Raw genomic sequence first — 17,213 nt, forward strand, 5'->3', positions numbered from 1 at the left:
GGTATAAGCGATAGAGAAGGAGAATTTCTCATATTTATACACACAATTATGATGGCCGTGGGTATTTGAACTTGAGATCTCTAATATGCAAATTAAGACTCTTTTGTATTGTGTGTATAGCTAGCTAGGACAAGAACGGGCCATGGTGTAATTATTAGAGTGATGAAGTGCTTGATGTCACATACCTTTTATCATACCAAACACCAAGTTTTAAACTATTTATTAGAAAACACATCGTTAAATAAAGACTCTAAAACACAAGTGGACATATAGAAAGTAGCCTTGTAGTTGTAGCTAAGAGCTCTCTCTTCTGGCCTAGATAATATGAGGCGGCTCATCTGAGATTTGGAAATGATTGGGCTAAAAGAGGGCTGAAGTTTGCAAATGGGCCTTATAGTATTTTATTTTTATTTTTACGATACAAGCGATATTCTGAGAGGAAATCCAACACAGGTGCAAGAGTATTTGCTTTGACCTCTCTTGCACCTATGACACCAAGTATCCTATTTGAAACGATCAATTGGATGGAAACATATTTCTAACTTGTCATGCATCTACCAACAAATTTCAATTTCACCAAGTGAAGTGAATTGCAGTTCTACAACTTTTAATTTACAGCAAAGCCTGTCAACCTTGTTGTTTGTCACTTTGTTATTATAAAATCGTAACTGGAAACAAGCTGTTACGAGCCAGCTGATATCAAACCACTTGTCTAAATTTCCCTACACACCCTCTAATTATCAGTTGAACATCAGTGCCATCGAAACCATCATCATCAACAGATATGTAGTCTCAGTTAACTTCATTAATGTTGCTCCACTGCTTGGAGTTGCTTTTGAGTCTGATGGCTTTGAATATGTTGAGACAGATGATGATGAAGAAGTAGAAGCTGAAGTGGGTGTAGAATGATGATCATGACCATCAGTTGTGGGGGATGTGGTAGAATTTGAATCTGCCTCTTTAAAAATCTTTGCATCCGGGGAATTTGGTGGCAGTTTCAGAATACCTTCAAACGAACAACAAACAAAAATCAACACTACATTATACATATTATATTGTAACTTCGGAAAATGCTCAAAAATCTCGTAGTAATTACTTGGGCAATCAGAGATTTTGCCATCAATGTTGCAAGCTGAGGGCATTTGGAGAGCCAAAGTTGTATTCACAGGGAGGCCCATGGAAGGGTCAGTGCTCTCTTTGATGAGAACACATAAGCACTTGGGTTTGTTGGCCTTCACCTTCTTGGTGTTTTCACAGCACTCTGGTGTTGGTTTCTTTGCTGTGCCACTCACAAATGGAATGCAAGCTGCAAGGGTTACCATCTGCTCTGCACATTCATTCTCGTCATCCTCCATTGTTGCCATTGATGCCATGGCCAATGAGGCCACCACAATACAAAACACTATCAGTTTCTTGCTTCTCATATTTCTCTGTTTCAGTGGATTTCTTTTTGGGTATTGTGCAATTGTATGTCTCTCACTCTACCAACCTTTTAATTCCCTCTCCTTTTTGGTCTGTTTCTTCTTTTGCTTTGGGGCTTGGAAGAGTGCATGGAGAGCAAGCTTGGTATTTATCAGCTTCCAATAGTGTTCATGGTTGAATTAATATGCTGAGGGTGCCTTGAGAAATGGGATTGCTCACTCCAAAGGAGAATGAAATTCAATCTTATGAGCTTGCGATTCCCAATGACATCACTTACTTCTCAATGACATTTCCATTTACCAAAATGTTGATAAAGTGTTTTCAACACCTCAAGTGCTTTATATCTCAATTCTCAAGCTGTTATATTAAAAGACGAAAGTCCATCATGATTATCTCAATTAAATTTTGTTAGGTTATTCTTCCAAAAAAACCCTAGCAGCTCTCTCCTTCCGCGAGTCCTAAAGGAAAACTTCATAGAGGGGGAGGAGGAAGAAGCGTCACTGCCCCTCCTCCCCCTCCTCTCTTCTCGTCTTCTACTTTTAAGTTAGTGCATAAGTCCACTGGGGCGTTTTGAAAAAAAAAACCCCTTGTAGTGGTTTCTTTTGAGCCATAGTTAGATTGAAGTTCCCTATCATCCATTTTAGTCTATATTCTCAATTAAATCCTGCTCCAAAAACCCGCTTCCTAATGCTGCTCATGTTCTCTAAATTTCGTTTGTTTTTTTTTTTTTGGCAAAGTTGTTGTTTTCATTTATTTGTTCACTCTTATGCGTAAGGTAGATCGCTGGAAATCATATTTTCTCCAGATCTGTTACGGATGCGAAGGTGGGTGTGGCCACGACAATTCTTCTTCAAGTGGTGGTAGGGTTTGTCTAGGCTCATTGGTTGTTTTAGAGTTTTGATTATGTAGGCTAGTAATTTTAGTACGGCCTTTGTCCGCATTGGTTTTGTTTTTAGCATATTAAGCTCGTTTGAGAGTGATTCTAAATATACCAAAAATCACTTCTATGGAGAATGACTTCTTTATATAATCACTTTATGTGGTTTTTAGTGATTTTATAGAGAAGTAGATGCGAGGTGCTTCTCCTTATAATCACTTAAAGTGATTATACGAAGAAGCATGTGAGAGATGCTTTTCTCCAAAAGTCATTTTGACCTATTCAGAATTACTTCCAAACGAGCCCTTAATTTGTTGTCCTCTTGAGATTTATATTTTAGATGTCTTGTTGATGTACCGTTGAAGTTATCTAATGAAGTTTCTATTTGATTTTTAAAAAAAAACTAATCTATAAATATATTAATAACCTTAAAAGAAGAAAAGAGAAAAATGGGATGCCTCCCAAGTGCTTTATCTCACTTCTCAAGCTGTTATATTAAAAGACAAAAGTCCATCATGATTATCTCAATTAAATTTTGCTAGGGTTCATTAGAAACCTCATATCAAAATGGAAAATTATGTCCTTTAAGAATTTATGCTATGATCAATTCCACCTGGTTACTTCATTTTTGGTTTACGTATCATGTTGAAATTACCACATTTTTGGTTTACGTATCATGTTGAAATTACCACATTAGATGAGGTGTGATCTGTGTTCAAACACGTTAATGGGAAAAAGAAAATACTCTAACCTTCAGTTACTCATGGGAGTTAAAGAACAAGAAGAAAATCGAAGTAACAAAGAGTTTTTACTCATGGGATAAAATGAACATAAAAAAGCATAGAAGAAAATTGCCCTTGATGAAATCACACAAAATTACTTCACCTATATGGAGCAAATAGGAAACAGCTTGACTCAATATACAAGTGGCCAATCCCTCTTTACATGGAAAAACAAATATTTTCTCTCACTATTCTTTCGGAAAATCGCCATAGCTACCAAGTTGTCTACCTCACCAGCGCGTGAGTAGACGAGGTAAAAAGTGATGAAACTGTACAGTGTGCTATACAAGAAAAAGTACTGAGTCTTCCCTCTCCAGTAAATGCTTAGTAACGTATCTTCATTCTGTGTACTATGAAAAATCATATTGTTTTCCATTTGATTCAGATATAGGTGAAGCAGTAGGAGGTCTCGATGGAGCTGGTTGTGGAGAGGGGGCCGTAAGGGCATAAGTGAGTCTTGATGATGAACTCTCAATTAGCCCAGCAACTCCGGCGGCAGCAGATTGAGCACTTGATGGGAGGAAAAGATCATGTTTTTGGTCTTTATAAGCACTCCAAATCTGAAAATGGGCAATTTTTCATTGCAAGAGCAACATTAAATATTGCTTTCTCACTAAAACTCCGTGATGAACAATCAACAATCAACAATTTGTAATTTTGGTTTCAAAATATGAAAAGATAAAAAAGGGGTGGGCTCGGGTCTGGTCAGCTAAGACAAAATCCGATACCAACCCTAAATTCTTGGATTGTAAAACATCACAACCCAAAACGACCAAAACCGATGTATAAACCTAGCTGTGGCTGGTTTCATTTTCCCAATCAGGTCAAGCAGCGATGGAAGATGCATTAAAAATTTTAAAATTGAATATGAGCAAACTGGGTCCGTTAGTTCGAAAATCAAAATCAAAATAAAAACCATTAGCAAACTGAATTTACCAGGTTGAGTAGGTTTTAACCAATTCAATCCGATTTTTATACAGAACCCATCCAACCCATTGAGGTCAGGTCAATTTGGTCAGGCTATTCGGGTTTACCAGTCGCAAGCAGCAAAGAAAGAGCAAAAGATAAGTATCAGGACTTACATCTGAGGAATTTAATAGGTCACGCACTTTAGTGCAATGGGCCCCCTCAGTTGCAAATGCATGCAAAACCTGGAACAAGATAAAACACAATTTTCAAACATGCCAAGAAAACCAAAGGAATGAAAAAACAGCTTCAATAGAACAATTTAAACAGGCTAATTCACCCCCACCAAACATAATCATCATAAATACCTTGGCAACCAAAGAGATGAGAATTCTTGTCTGTGATTCATACAGCTAGTAAAAAAACATTAGGAAAAATCTGGGAAATAATTTTATTTTATTATTTATTTTTTGCATAGTATAAGATTCTAAAGTGGAGTAAACAACCTTTCCAAGGACTGAAAGCCCCCTCCAATTATGGGAATTATCAATTAAAGGAATTTCAAATGTTGAAACCTTCATGAAATATATAGTAATTCCTAATGAAAATGATATTTATAGTAGAACAAGCAAATGCTTTTTATTTAACTTCAATACAGGCAACGATAAATTCTTTTCGAATGAAAAAGGCAACAAGAAATCAGGCAAAGTAATCATATCTTTGATGCAAATGTTCTAACCTCAATTGCTAGCACCCTGCCAATAGATGCTTCAGATTCATTCCACTTCATCTGAGAGCAAAGCCCATTCCTTCCCCCAGCTCTCCAATCAAGAAGGCCAAGAAGTACTTCAACAAGACCAACCCTATATTATTCAGAGAACTTATATCAATATCAGAATGGGCAGAAGGCATAAGTTTGGCTGGAATTCAGAACATCAGCTCGTCCAAATCTGAGCATAATCTACAAATATATCATTTTAAATGAGTGTGTGCATGTGCATGTGCATGGTTAGTGTTAGTTAGCATTGTCTGGAAATGAGATAACCAGGTCTGCAAGGTGCAGACTATTCAACCATGGAATGATAAATATGGATTACATACTGGGTTGAGACTCTGTCAGTCAAAAATAATAAACCTAGACTGCAAAAGCTACTCACTTAAGTCCTTGTGCTACAAGTGCATCTCTAGCTCGGTTTCCAGCAACCACAACACGTTTTAGTGTCTCAAGAGCTAATATGCTTCCACCTTGCCATCCTATTGCTTTCATTAGAAGAGGAACGACCTGTAAAATTGAACAGTAATGGTAAACAAGAGGATTGAAAATGAGACAACAGCACCCACCCTATATCGCCCAAGAGAGGACTTAAAGCTACTGTACTTCCTGCACACAACTCCCTATTTTCTCCTAAAAAATTATTGAATATTGAATTGCGTAAAAAAAAAAAAAAAAACTGTCACCAAAATTTGAAGCAAATCCATTTGTGAAAAAAGGTCAAAGATCAGTATGATACTACGAGCCTGAATCTCCCAGAAATCAAAGCGGGGGGGATTTTACATATGAGTCCTTTATGAAAATTTGATAGTCCATATATCCTTTTTAAAACGAGAATACACGGTTTTTAGATGTAAAAAGAATACATACATCAAAAAAATAGATTTACACACCTGAGGTGTTCCTACACTAGTTGCTGCCATAGCTTCAGCACACGTGGTGCTAGCTGCCAGTTGATGAAGGACACGTAAACAACTGAGGCGCACACGTTCTTGGGGAGTTTGCGTGGGCTGTGTGGATCCATCATCAGGTTCATATGTTCTGTCCACATAACTGCCATTGTTTACCTCCCCTGATGCCATTGTTTCTCGTCTTCCTTCATAAGCCACAGCAGCCACAAGTTTGGGCACATATCCAAGATACCCAACATGATCAGCTAGTGCAGGGTGCACTCGTAGTAATGAAACCAAAGCAGCAGAAAGGAGCAAAGGAAGTTCAGGGTCAACAGCTTGTGTGTCATAATGTGTGGCAGCAATGGATGTCAAATACTGATCCAGCAGTCCTTCCAAGAATCTCTTTGGATTTCGGAGAGGAAACTTGGGATCTTTTAGGAATAACCTAACATAGATTCCACCAACCTGCATGAGCTTGAAACTGTGAGTTCTCCAAACAATTAGACAAGAAAATGCAAATATGGCATAATCATGAACTACCTGTGGCTCATCTCTCATTTCTTGCTGCCCAGATGCCTGCTCAGGAACATCCCAATCAACCACACGACCTTTCATCTGTTCGCGATATAGATCTGATGCCATAGTTGCAATTTGTGCAGACAAAGAAGTAGCCATGGCTGGTGTCCATACAAGTTCCGGAGTCTCAGTAGTCTGTTCTAGGGAAACTACAACAGCCTCACCAGGACCATCCCTAATAACTGATACCAAGCCATCTGGAAGAAACCTTGCTAGTGTTATAGCAACTCTAGGCCCATGCATTGGCTGCCCAACAAGCTTCCCCAACAAAGAGGCAGCTGCTGCTCTTTGTTGCAATGAAATTTCTTCTACAAATAATGGCTTATATCATCAACAAAATTCAATCTTCTAAATTAACATTAAGAGAAATAGGAAAAGGAAAGGAAAATTCTTTACCCTGCAAGGGCAAGAGAAGTTCAAGGATGTAGACCACTCCCCCATGCTTGGCAGCTGCCCAAGCAAGTTCTGGTGTGCTGGCCAGAGCATAAAGAACATGAAGAACCCCTTCACGACAAGTTGGGGCTGAGTGAAGCATTTGTAATAAAAGGAGAAGGCTGGATCCATCCGCAACCATAGCCTCCAAGCAGGGAGCATACGTAGTCAAGAGTGACAGCACACTCAGGCAAAGTTGAGGAATGTTGCTTTCTGAGGCAACAGGCACCGAAAAACATTCGAAAAGAGGCAATAGCTTATCTTTAGTAGAAAAAATTGACGCCAAATTTGGACTATTTGTCAGTAAGTTCTGCAAAGAAATAGGGACAAAAAATGGTCAGATACATGGAATGAATTGTAAGTTCGGAACTCAACATGCACAAGAGAGCAAGATACCTTCAGTGAATTCAATGCAAATTTAAGATTCTTAACCATTTCAAATTCTTCCTTGTCTACCACTTGCCCATTAGATACTGCTGAATCTTCAACAGGAGTCTGCTGCTCATCAATTGATCCAACAGCCGTATCATTAGGATGCTCAGATGTCTCAAGAGATGAGTCATTCTGATTTGGCACATCCTTAACTTCAGAATCTGTAGCACATTGATTGTGCACTAGATATGATATAAAATCAATCAAAGCAACACAGAAAGCTTCTGGTTCACTGATCTCAAAATCTGGCTGATCATTATAGACCCTCAAGTAAACATTTCCAACATAGAGTTCTTTTGATAGTGCCTTATATGCAAATGCATGTGAATCTTTCATCTCATATGAACCGTCAGGACCCTGACTTGCACGTTGCTGATCCACAAATTTCAGTAGTTCTGCTCGGGTTGAAGAGTTCCAGATAATCTAGAACCACAAACAGATAATACAATCAACCTTAAAGAGAAATAAAATTGAGCACACCAAATGACCCTGGCATAGATGTTAACAAATTGCATATAAAGTGACCATATGACTACTTTTGTCAAAAGGAAAATGAAAATATAGAAACTAAAGCAATTACCTCAGGAGACTCCAAGTTATTGTTTAATTTAGACAGCAAGTCTTTTGGTGCTTGATCTTTTAACATACTGGCTAGTTTAGGAGTCAACAGAGCTCTGAGGGCATCAGCTGCAGTCTGATTATAAGGTGTTGAACTCTCATCACTACACAAACCACTAAGCCTTGAAAGTGCCTGCGAGGCACGTACAGCATGCATATTTTTCGCAATTTGAACACTAGCACCAACACCATGTGATTCTGTTGCATTAGATTCCTCTGCAGTTGAGTCGTATTGAAGCAGCACAGGCAAAAGGTACCTAAAAGTAAACACACCCAATGCAACACAACACGGATGAAAATAATTACATTTTTTTTCAAAACATATTATAACAATCAGTTCTTCAAAGTATCACTAACAAACTAAAAAAATTGAGAGAGAGAGAGAGAGAGAGAGAGAGGTTTTGATTGCCTAGTTGGAATTTATATGTTATCATTATAGTCTTCTTTCTAGTTTTCTATTTCCATATAATTATAAAGGACAAAAAGGAATGTAGATAAAATCGATTAGTGGCGATGCGAGAGAGACTACTCTGGCATTTAAGTGAGTAAATGGGCAATCTTGCATCTAAAACTTCAAAGGTTATCAACTGTGTCAGCTGACTTACCATACAACTCCAGCCTTCAGCAAGGCATCCTGTAATTCAGTGGACACAGAAACATGTGCAATAGTCTGGAGAGCAGCATCAACAGCAGCAGGTACCAGCTCAAGTTCAGTGCAGTGCACAATATCATCAACTAGTCCAGAATACTCAAGCATCTCAGACCAGGCACTCTCAAATTGACTCAAAACACAAAAGGTTCGCATCACATTTGTAACAATTATCGCGGATGGTTCACTTGCAGGAGTGGTTGCTTGAACTACACACATGCAACGGGAAAGAAGATTCGCAAGAAGTTGTATGCCACCATCCCTCACAAGTTCTTCACCATTCAATGAAGAAGATGCACACCTAAACACGGAAATATAAGCTTATATCATCTATTTGTCAACACTCAATTCAAACAATGGGAACAGGAAAGAAAAGAAGAAAAAAATTGGAATAAGGGGTGTTTACGTCAGCCAAATAAGCTCTGACGCTGCAACAAGGAGAGGTGCTCTATCTGAGGAAAGAAAATTGTTATCATCCTTGTCCACAGTAACTGCATTGAGCAACATTGGATAACCAGCATATTTAAACGGCTCCAGTATGCCTCCATAACGTCTGTACAAGATACACTGTCCTTTCAATAGAAGCAACAATCGCCAAGGCTGGGGGCCTTGCAAGCCTTGCATAGTGGCCTGCAAACAATAATGCAGAGTTGTCCAGCAAGCTCGAAACAGAAAGATATAACTAAAAATTGAGTTTTCAAATATCATGACAGGGGATAGACTACCTATCATCTTCTGTTCACACAAGATAAAACATTTACCTAGGGCTTTGTATGGCTCCACTACCCAAAAAAAAAAAACATGTACAAATGCACACTGACAAGATCATATTCAAAAACACAATTGCATGCGTTAAAGGAAAATACTCAAATACAGAGGTGCACACCCAATTTTTACCCATTGCAAGTTTATTACATATTTAAATATTTCAGTTTATATTACCAGATATGGAGGTTCATTAAGGTAACTTTCATGGATGTCTTATGAACCTACGAGAAAGAAGAAAGAAACTTTCACAAACTAAGGACCAGCAGCCAACTGCAATGAATTTCTAAAGGAGCAAGATGAATTCTTAGACTAATGGGCATAACCAAAATTTCAAGCCTGTTCATATAAACAAATACCAAATAACCAGTTCTCCAGGCCAGTGTCTACCTGCAGGCGCTCATAAGCTTTCTGTACAGCAAGAAATTTATCCCTTCCTTCAGGATTTTTGTCTGGGTGGTATCTCATGGCGAGTTTCCTATATTGCCGTTTAAGCTTTTCTTCATCAATGTTCTCAATCTGCTTCGATATGCTAGATACCTCCTCACCCATCTCAAAAGAATGCTTCGAGTCAGCATCATCACTTGATACATCTTCCAATGAGATCTCTAATATTTTGCAAGCTTCTTCTTCGGAAAGATCCATTGGTCTTCTTGTCAACTCCTCACGCCACATTACCAATAATGACTGTAGGAACTCAACATGTTCAACAATCGGCCAATTTGGAAACCGAATCTCATCACATAAGTTACGGAGGTAATAACGGTGACACCACATTTCATCTCGTAGCTCTGGGTATGTCACTGGTGGCATAGGAGCATATTCATATAGAGAATGGCAGTGCTGTGATAATTTCTGGGGGAAATCACCCAGATGCTGCAAAACCTGGTGGAAGGACAGGAGTTCGAGTTCATTAATACCTTCTGTACAGTAAGTAAACAAAAAACCAGCACATGCCCCATTTAAGGCTAGCAAATACCTGGCGAATCAGATTTTCAGCTCGCATCTTGTGAGTCCATATAATCTCTGGAGTATCAGAATCAGATACCATTGCAGCTGCAAATGCAGCTGGACCACTACGCTCCAATACATACAGCAAAGATTCTGGAAGAAGCCCACCCAATACACTGCGCTTCGCCAGAGGCAAGGAAGAGGAAACTGCAGCTTCTTCACCACCATGAAATGCTTGATGAACATGAGTCACTGAGAAGAGTTGGGCGATTGAAAGGAGATTAGATCCAGGATATGCCAGGGAGAAATAAAATGTGCCCGTGCTGTATAGGCGAATCATGGCCTTGGGATTTCTAGTAACAACAGCCTTCAGTAAAGCAGCAGCACCCTCTACAATACTTGGTTCTCCAGAAAGCAATGCCTAAATTAAGTGGGGAATGGAAATAGTTATATAATGGTGATATTCAATATACTTCTTCACAAGGTCCCTATAAGCAAATTGAAAATGAATCAAACTAGAATTACCTGAGCAATATGCGGAAGGCAACGTGGACTTGACAAGATCCTTTTTACTCTAGGAGTTGGGGTAACTATCTCTCCAGCGTCGTCTAAATCTGAATGTGCAGATACCATGCTGTGTAATATGGACAAAGCTGCCTCACCAATCTGAAAACAAAATGATATACTAGAACATGTCAAGCAAAGAGAATGAGAAGAGACAAGAAGAGGACGTCTTTTCAACAAGATAATAGACACGAGCAAGAAAAGAGATTTCAACAGAAAGTGATTCACCTTGATTTTAGAAAGAACACATTAAGAAATATGTATGTTCTTATGTACTTAATTAAACTGAACTAATATTCAAATGTACAGTTTTAAAGAATTCAATGAAAATCCTCCAATTGAACATTACCATGTATTATTAGAATATAAAAAATAACATAAAAATCAATCATTTTATCCAAAAGTTTAGCGGCTGTTATAATTACTCAAAACTAGAACTATAAGCACGGTAGAAGATTTGCAGAGAAAAGAATGTGGGTTGAAACACCAGCAAGTACACAATCAATTACAATATATTCAACTTTAAGTTCCATGCATACAAAAACTACACCTGAGTTGGCGTGAGAACAGGAACTCGAACAGCTAGTGCCCAACGAAGTTCACGAATATCCCGCAGTCTCTTCCAGTCTAGCATCCCAGAAGCCCAGCACCTTGTTGTCCAATCAATAGCCTTCTTTGACCAAAATCTTCTAATGGCATCCTTTTCAACAGGTCCAACCTGTGCTCCTTCCTTGTCAACAAACATCCATTCCTTGAGCGGTTCCATGAAAGCAGTAGCAGCGATCAAATTAGACTGCAAGGGAATAGCTGTCCTTTCTGAAGCTTCATGAGCCACTGTCAGCATATCAACAGCTAACACACATCCTCCAACCAAAACGCACGCCTCGACATTTGACAAAACCTTCATTAACGCCTTCACAAACAGTAAAATACAGAGAGTTACCATCTTCCCTGTATTTAATTAATGACTGAAAGGCCAAAAATGGTTTTTTCTTTCTTTCTTGGGTTTTCAAATCCCAGGCCAAACAACAGCGTTTCAGACCCGGGCCATCTTCTTCCCAGAAGGTTTACACCTCTAACAGAAAAAGGCCACCTCGAAGAAAGGCATACGCCTCAGCCCAGAGGCGCGCCTTGAGGCATGTTTTTTAAAACACTGCTGATTACACAATGGAGAGGCAAATGGGGAGTGAAAGGACAGCCAAGATTTCATAGAAACAAAACATACCCAAAATGGAATAAAAAAGTAGAGAATCAAGGGGCCTCATGTCAAGCCAATCTGTATTTAGAGAAAGATAAAAGAGTAAAAAGTTGTACCTTCAAGAGCACTAGAAGACGGTGCCTCAAAGCCCTATCATCTGTCCTATCCAACAGAACTGTAATGTGAGCAGTGCCCTCAAAAGGACCTACTGTTTTGTAATGCTGCTCATATACAATTGCCATTGCTCTAGCACATAGCTCTCTCACAGAATATCCTCCTCCACCTCCAAAACCATCTAGTCTTCCCATGTCACACCAATCATCAGATGCACCCATTTCATCAGGAACAGCTCCATCCACTGTAAGTCCTATGTCTGCATCACATAAGAACCGATGGTAGAGTGCTCTAATGAAGGCAACTGGATCACGCAATGGAAAATCTTGTGCCCTGCCAACACTACCACTCTCAAGCAGCAAACGCAGATAATACTGACCCACGCAAACTTCTTTGGACAAGCTAGGATATCTAACAGCGAACTCTGAGTAGTTCCAAGATATCTGGGGTACACTATCTTGGCCAGTCATAGTATCCACCGTAGTACCTCCAGGAACAATATCTTCAGTACGCTCCTTCTCAACATCTAACTTATGAACCTCAGCCTGCAAAGTCTCCCTCAACTCTTGCCTGGTGCGCTCATTCCAGATCAAATCTGCACGATTATGATCAAGGCTAAATGCTCGCCAGAATTCAGGCCAATTACAAAGTAGCCTACCAGATCCCACAGGAGTGTTTTCCACAACAACCTGAGCAGGAGCAGGGAGGCCTGTGTTCTGGAAACCAGAAACATTGGAATCAGAATCAGTTGACATTGAAGTATTTGCTTCCACTGCCTCGTGAATACTTGTTGACTGAGAATCAGCTGAAGCCACAAAAGCTGAATGATTGTTTTGTGGAACCCCTGAAGATGCTAACTCACCAGTGGAATTTTCAACAGTTTGAGCACCAGAAGACTGAATGGTCGAAGCCTGTCCAGAACTCTGATCCAGTACAGATCTTTGATAGTTATCCGACACCTTAAAAGTACCAGTATTTGTCTGTGTCATGGGATCACCAACTTCATAATTGTTTACATTAGGTAAGGAATTCTCTTGAGATGTTGATCCTTTTCCTGTACGACCTTTCCTCTGTTGGAGTAAGCGTCTCTGTCTTCTACTGGTCAAAGATCCTTCTTGATTGGCATCTTCTGATTGAACTCCATCAGAACGTGTGTGCAAATAAGCAACAAGCCCAGGAGGCAGAACTCTGGACAATAAATCCAGAGCTGGTTGATAAGAATCTGCCCAGAGAGCAACAAGCTGTCGACTAACCTCACGTCGTTCACCAGGAGGAAGGAAGAAGGCGTGCAATAAATGTCTCAGCAAAGCACCATCACGCAAAGCAGCATCGCGCATGGACTCTGCTGCAATTGCATCTTCTTCTGCAATTGTACGCATAATCACAGCCACTGTTTCTCTAACACTTTCGGCAGGATGTCCAAACAATGCAAACAAACGACGCTTCAAACCAGCTACTTGGCGTAACAGTTCAACAAACACTGTGTATTGTGTTGTCTCACCATGTGGTTCACATATCATTGCCTCAAGAACCTCAACAACGGCCATTGATAATAATGGTGATACAGACATTGGCTTCAGCCTGTTGGCAAGTATAATAGCATAACCCTGATTAGCAAACAACACTGACTTTGTGTGCATGATTGTTGCATGCTGCTCTCCTTTAGAGTCTGTCAGTATATTTGTATCCCCAGGACCACCACCAATAAGAACTGCAACTAGCCCTGCAGCTTCAGCAGCTACACCCTCTGAACCATTTCTTAGTAAACCCATTATTCTTCCAACAGCAGCAGGAAAAGACATCACATGTGACGCAGCAGTTCTTGAAGCTAGTAATCTACGTAAACATGCAATAAAGCCCATCACCGTTGCAGCTGCTTTAGGTGAAGGGGGAGGTAAGGGAGGTGACTCTGGAGGAAGATTCGGTGTAGCTGGAAGCATTGTTATTAAAGCCATCAAAGTCACCTCAGGTACTTCTATGTTAGGAGGAACTCCACTATATGGAATACATGCATTGAACTCTCTTATTCTACGCCATAGCTTAGCTCTTGATCCAGGAATGGAACCACCTTCGGAAACTGCATCTTTGGCAGCTGCTGCTAAGTGTTTCAAATGCATGGATGCACTCTCCACATCTGCAATAGGCCGTTGAAGTCCGGATTGTAAATGGACTCTCCCACAAGGTGGATCAATAGGATGGCCTGGCATTGTCAGTCTTGGTAACACAGTCACTGCACATTGACCCTGCACAAATTAAACCTAGAGGTCAACCAAACCCCACGAAAGTGCAATCATGATATTAAACCCTGTCAATATCTTCAAAAGAACAATCTACCTACTTCTGTTTGCAACAGATCGCGAACTGCTGCAAGTAAGCTATCACGGGACGTGCTTGCATAAACCTACAATATATCATAAACATCAGAAACATGACCCTGCAATAAGTCAGGAACACAAAACAAGGGTAACAAATGCTCACATGGATGGGGCACCCATCATTGAACTCAATTGCAAACATTTGGGGCTCCTCAGCAAATCGAACAAGAGCATTTACTGCAGATAAAGGTCGAACAATAACAGCCTGCACACATCTAGTGACTATTCTCAACATTTGATATAATTCCATGAAACATACACTTGAATCTATACAGAAGTAAAAAACCATAAAAGAGTTCGGGGAAAATTTAACATTTCATTTGTTGGGACTTAAATCTGTTATATGTATATTAAATGCATGCATTACCCATATATACGTAGATAACTAACTATATGAGCATAGTTAGATTTACACACCGAGCAAGAACATCTCTCTTTCATAACAGTTTATTCAATCTGAAAGGTAGCACTTGTTTTGTAATTGATTCCAGGGGAGGTGGCGTGAATGCTTAAAATTGGGCATCTTTGTCATATAGGAGCTCAATTCAAGACTAGTACACTGAACTTCATGGCATCAACGTAAAGTCTACAAGTATGCTCTAGTAAATTCATCAGCTTACTTCATAGTTCTCTGGGCGTCTTTCAACAAGTGAAACTTTTGTAAGAATCAGTTGGCGAGATACAGCATCACCATTCTCTCCAAGTCCACCTTTTGGGCCAACGCTCAAACTTAATCCTGGAACATTTAGAGTTCCACGAGCAGCAGAGCGCAACCTTGTCACGGACCAACCTCCACATGGAGTTTCTTCTGCTCCAACTGCCTCTTTTGCTGCATTATCCAGAAAAAATGATAAATGAATAGCTAAATTTTTTAGCATTCGTGGAATTTGCCAATAGACACAGTCATCGGGACACAAAAATAACAAATAAAGAAGATAATTACTACATAGAGACCACTAAAAAGTGTTCAGAATGAACTACCCCTTCGCTTTATATACTCCGCTATCGTGAGAGATTGAGAAGTTTCCACAGTTAGTGACACCCCAACCATAGACTTTGCTGTTTTCGTCTGCATTACAATGTTTTATAACATAAGTGCTAATCCAAGAGGCGTATTCAAAAGAGTCACATAGGAGGGTTTTTGCATGGGGGGCACTTCAGACGTAAAATTAATCTCACAGAAGATATCATTTACATGAAATAAGTAAAAATTTCAACAGTTCAAGTTCAGACATACCAAATTTGCAATTATGGAGGAATTTGTGGATCCAGAAGCAGCTTGAAAAGCTTTAGATTTTCTTCCATATAAAGGACAAAGAACAAAACCTCCATGTTCACTACCTTTCTTCCCATAAGCATCAGAAAGAAAAACAATGGCAGGGGAATCGAAATCTCTGAAATCCAAGCACCAGCGAAGGTCTCCACTTTTTAAATCAATCAGTTCAACCCCAACATAAGTAACTTTCAATTTCTGCCCAAGCCATCAATTGTTACAGAAAATCAGTTTAATAGTTATAAAGAGCAAAGTAAACATGTCATTTCCCATTGCTAGCCAATCAAATAAATATTATTAACAGCCAAATAAACATACCAGTTTAGTAAATATTACAAAACGGTCATATACTAACGAGTGACATGCATGCATCTAGAGTCAAACAGTGTCAAAGGTAAACTATTTGGCAAATGAACATAATTTTCGCTAAAGATCCAAGTAATAACCACCATGAAAAGTAACCCCGTTTCCATATTTTCTATAGTAGAACTATTTGGCAAAGAAGGATAATTTTCACTTAAGATCCACTCTTCCAAGGAAAACTTGCTCATTGCTAACAATACCCCCATTGGAAGAGTTGAAGCAATCATATTATTAGCCATTGAATCTTCTACTAACAAATTTATCAATTGCTATACGGAATCTTCTACTAACAAATTTATCAAACTAGTGCAGTAAAAGAACGACATTGCACAATCACCAACAAGCATTGCAAGAGAGGCAACTTACAAAAGCGACCCACTCGGCATTTCGTCTCCGTAGATGAAGCACCGGAAATTCGGCGACGGCGCCCAACCGATTCCCCTTAATTCTATGCAACTCGGTCAATATACTCGCTCTATACCTCGATGAGAACTTAATGCCCTTGAATTTTCCACGGCCGTCGGTCCGAACACTCAAATTGAACTCATTTGAGTTCTCGTCGCGGCCGATGATAGGCGCGGCGGAGTCAAAATCGGAGGCGACCTCGTAGGAATTGGTGACGGAAAGCGTTGCAGGGTCCAAGGTGGTTATGGTGACATTCGAAAGGCAGAGAATTCGCTTGTATCGGCCACGCCATGAGTGCTTGACGACCAAGTAGCGAGCGAGGTACTCGGGCTCTTCGACAGGGGTAGGGGTAGAACGGGAAGAAGATTTATTGGAGCTGTCCATGGCTCTAGGTATGGGTGCGGCTGAGCGGTGTTGATCAGATGTGTGGCGGCTCACGGATTCTACGTGTGGGAGGTAGTGGAGGGTGTGAGTGCGAGGCGCATTGTTGTGGCGGAGAAAGAACCAGAGTCCCGAGCCGGCTTGAGCCGGTGGTGGCGCAGAGGCCGCCGCCTGAGACCGAGACTGATTCGCCCCCAGCTCTGACGGTTTCTTACGCGTTCTGCCACAGCTTCCAGTTTCGATCGATTAAGCCCTAACTGAACCTAATTGAATCATCTGAGATAAAAATTTGAGGCTTCGAGTGGAATTTGCGATCCTGATCGGCTGTTTGCAAATTGCGTCCAAGAATTGGAATTGAAATGAACAAGATTCTTATCAAAAGATTAATTTTTAGAGTTCTTGAGAGAGAGAAAGGAAGGACAGCTGGGGAGAAGAAAAGCTGTGCTTCGCTGTGTCACGACTCAT

The 17,213-nt window shown here is 40.1% G+C and overlaps 2 protein-coding genes across 5 annotated transcripts; both read right to left on the bottom strand.

Moving 5' to 3' along the window:
* Positions 1 to 549: 549 nt before the first annotated feature.
* On the bottom strand, positions 550 to 1,735 carry LOC103341041 (non-specific lipid transfer protein GPI-anchored 14-like). The gene is made up of 2 exons (XM_008244520.2): positions 1,097 to 1,735; positions 550 to 1,006 (listed from the first exon to the last, which is right to left on the bottom strand). The coding sequence occupies exons 1-2, from the start codon at positions 1,422 to 1,424 to the stop codon at positions 741 to 743; spliced, it is 594 nt and encodes a 197-aa protein (XP_008242742.2). The 5' UTR covers positions 1,425 to 1,735; the 3' UTR covers positions 550 to 740.
* A 1,353-nt stretch (positions 1,736 to 3,088) lies between these two features.
* Positions 3,089 to 16,994, bottom strand: GRV2 (DNAJ heat shock N-terminal domain-containing protein). 4 transcript variants are annotated; one of them, XM_008244460.2, is made up of 22 exons: positions 16,329 to 16,994; positions 15,564 to 15,797; positions 15,308 to 15,395; positions 14,947 to 15,155; positions 14,430 to 14,531; positions 14,290 to 14,352; positions 11,954 to 14,194; positions 11,190 to 11,552; positions 10,601 to 10,741; positions 10,104 to 10,496; positions 9,515 to 10,009; positions 8,766 to 8,989; positions 8,316 to 8,660; positions 7,673 to 7,967; positions 7,057 to 7,515; positions 6,625 to 6,970; positions 6,193 to 6,536; positions 5,653 to 6,117; positions 5,145 to 5,269; positions 4,727 to 4,850; positions 4,164 to 4,232; positions 3,089 to 3,641 (listed from the first exon to the last, which is right to left on the bottom strand). In XM_008244460.2, the coding sequence occupies exons 1-22, from the start codon at positions 16,749 to 16,751 to the stop codon at positions 3,432 to 3,434; spliced, it is 7,758 nt and encodes a 2,585-aa protein (XP_008242682.2). In that variant the 5' UTR covers positions 16,752 to 16,994; the 3' UTR covers positions 3,089 to 3,431. The 4 variants fall into 4 exon arrangements, with proteins under 4 accessions (XP_008242682.2, XP_016651812.2, XP_008242681.2 ...); XM_016796326.2 differs by having other exon boundaries at positions 6,193 to 6,533; positions 16,329 to 16,898; XM_008244459.3 differs by lacking the exons at positions 15,308 to 15,395; positions 15,564 to 15,797; positions 16,329 to 16,994 and having other exon boundaries at positions 14,430 to 14,541; positions 14,947 to 15,088.
* Between the last annotated feature and the right edge of the window lie 219 nt (positions 16,995 to 17,213).

This window comes from Prunus mume, linkage group LG8 (genome assembly GCF_029339155.1).
Source record: "Prunus mume cultivar Tortuosa linkage group LG8, ASM2933915v1, whole genome shotgun sequence".
Taxonomy (NCBI): Eukaryota; Viridiplantae; Streptophyta; class Magnoliopsida; order Rosales; family Rosaceae; genus Prunus; species Prunus mume.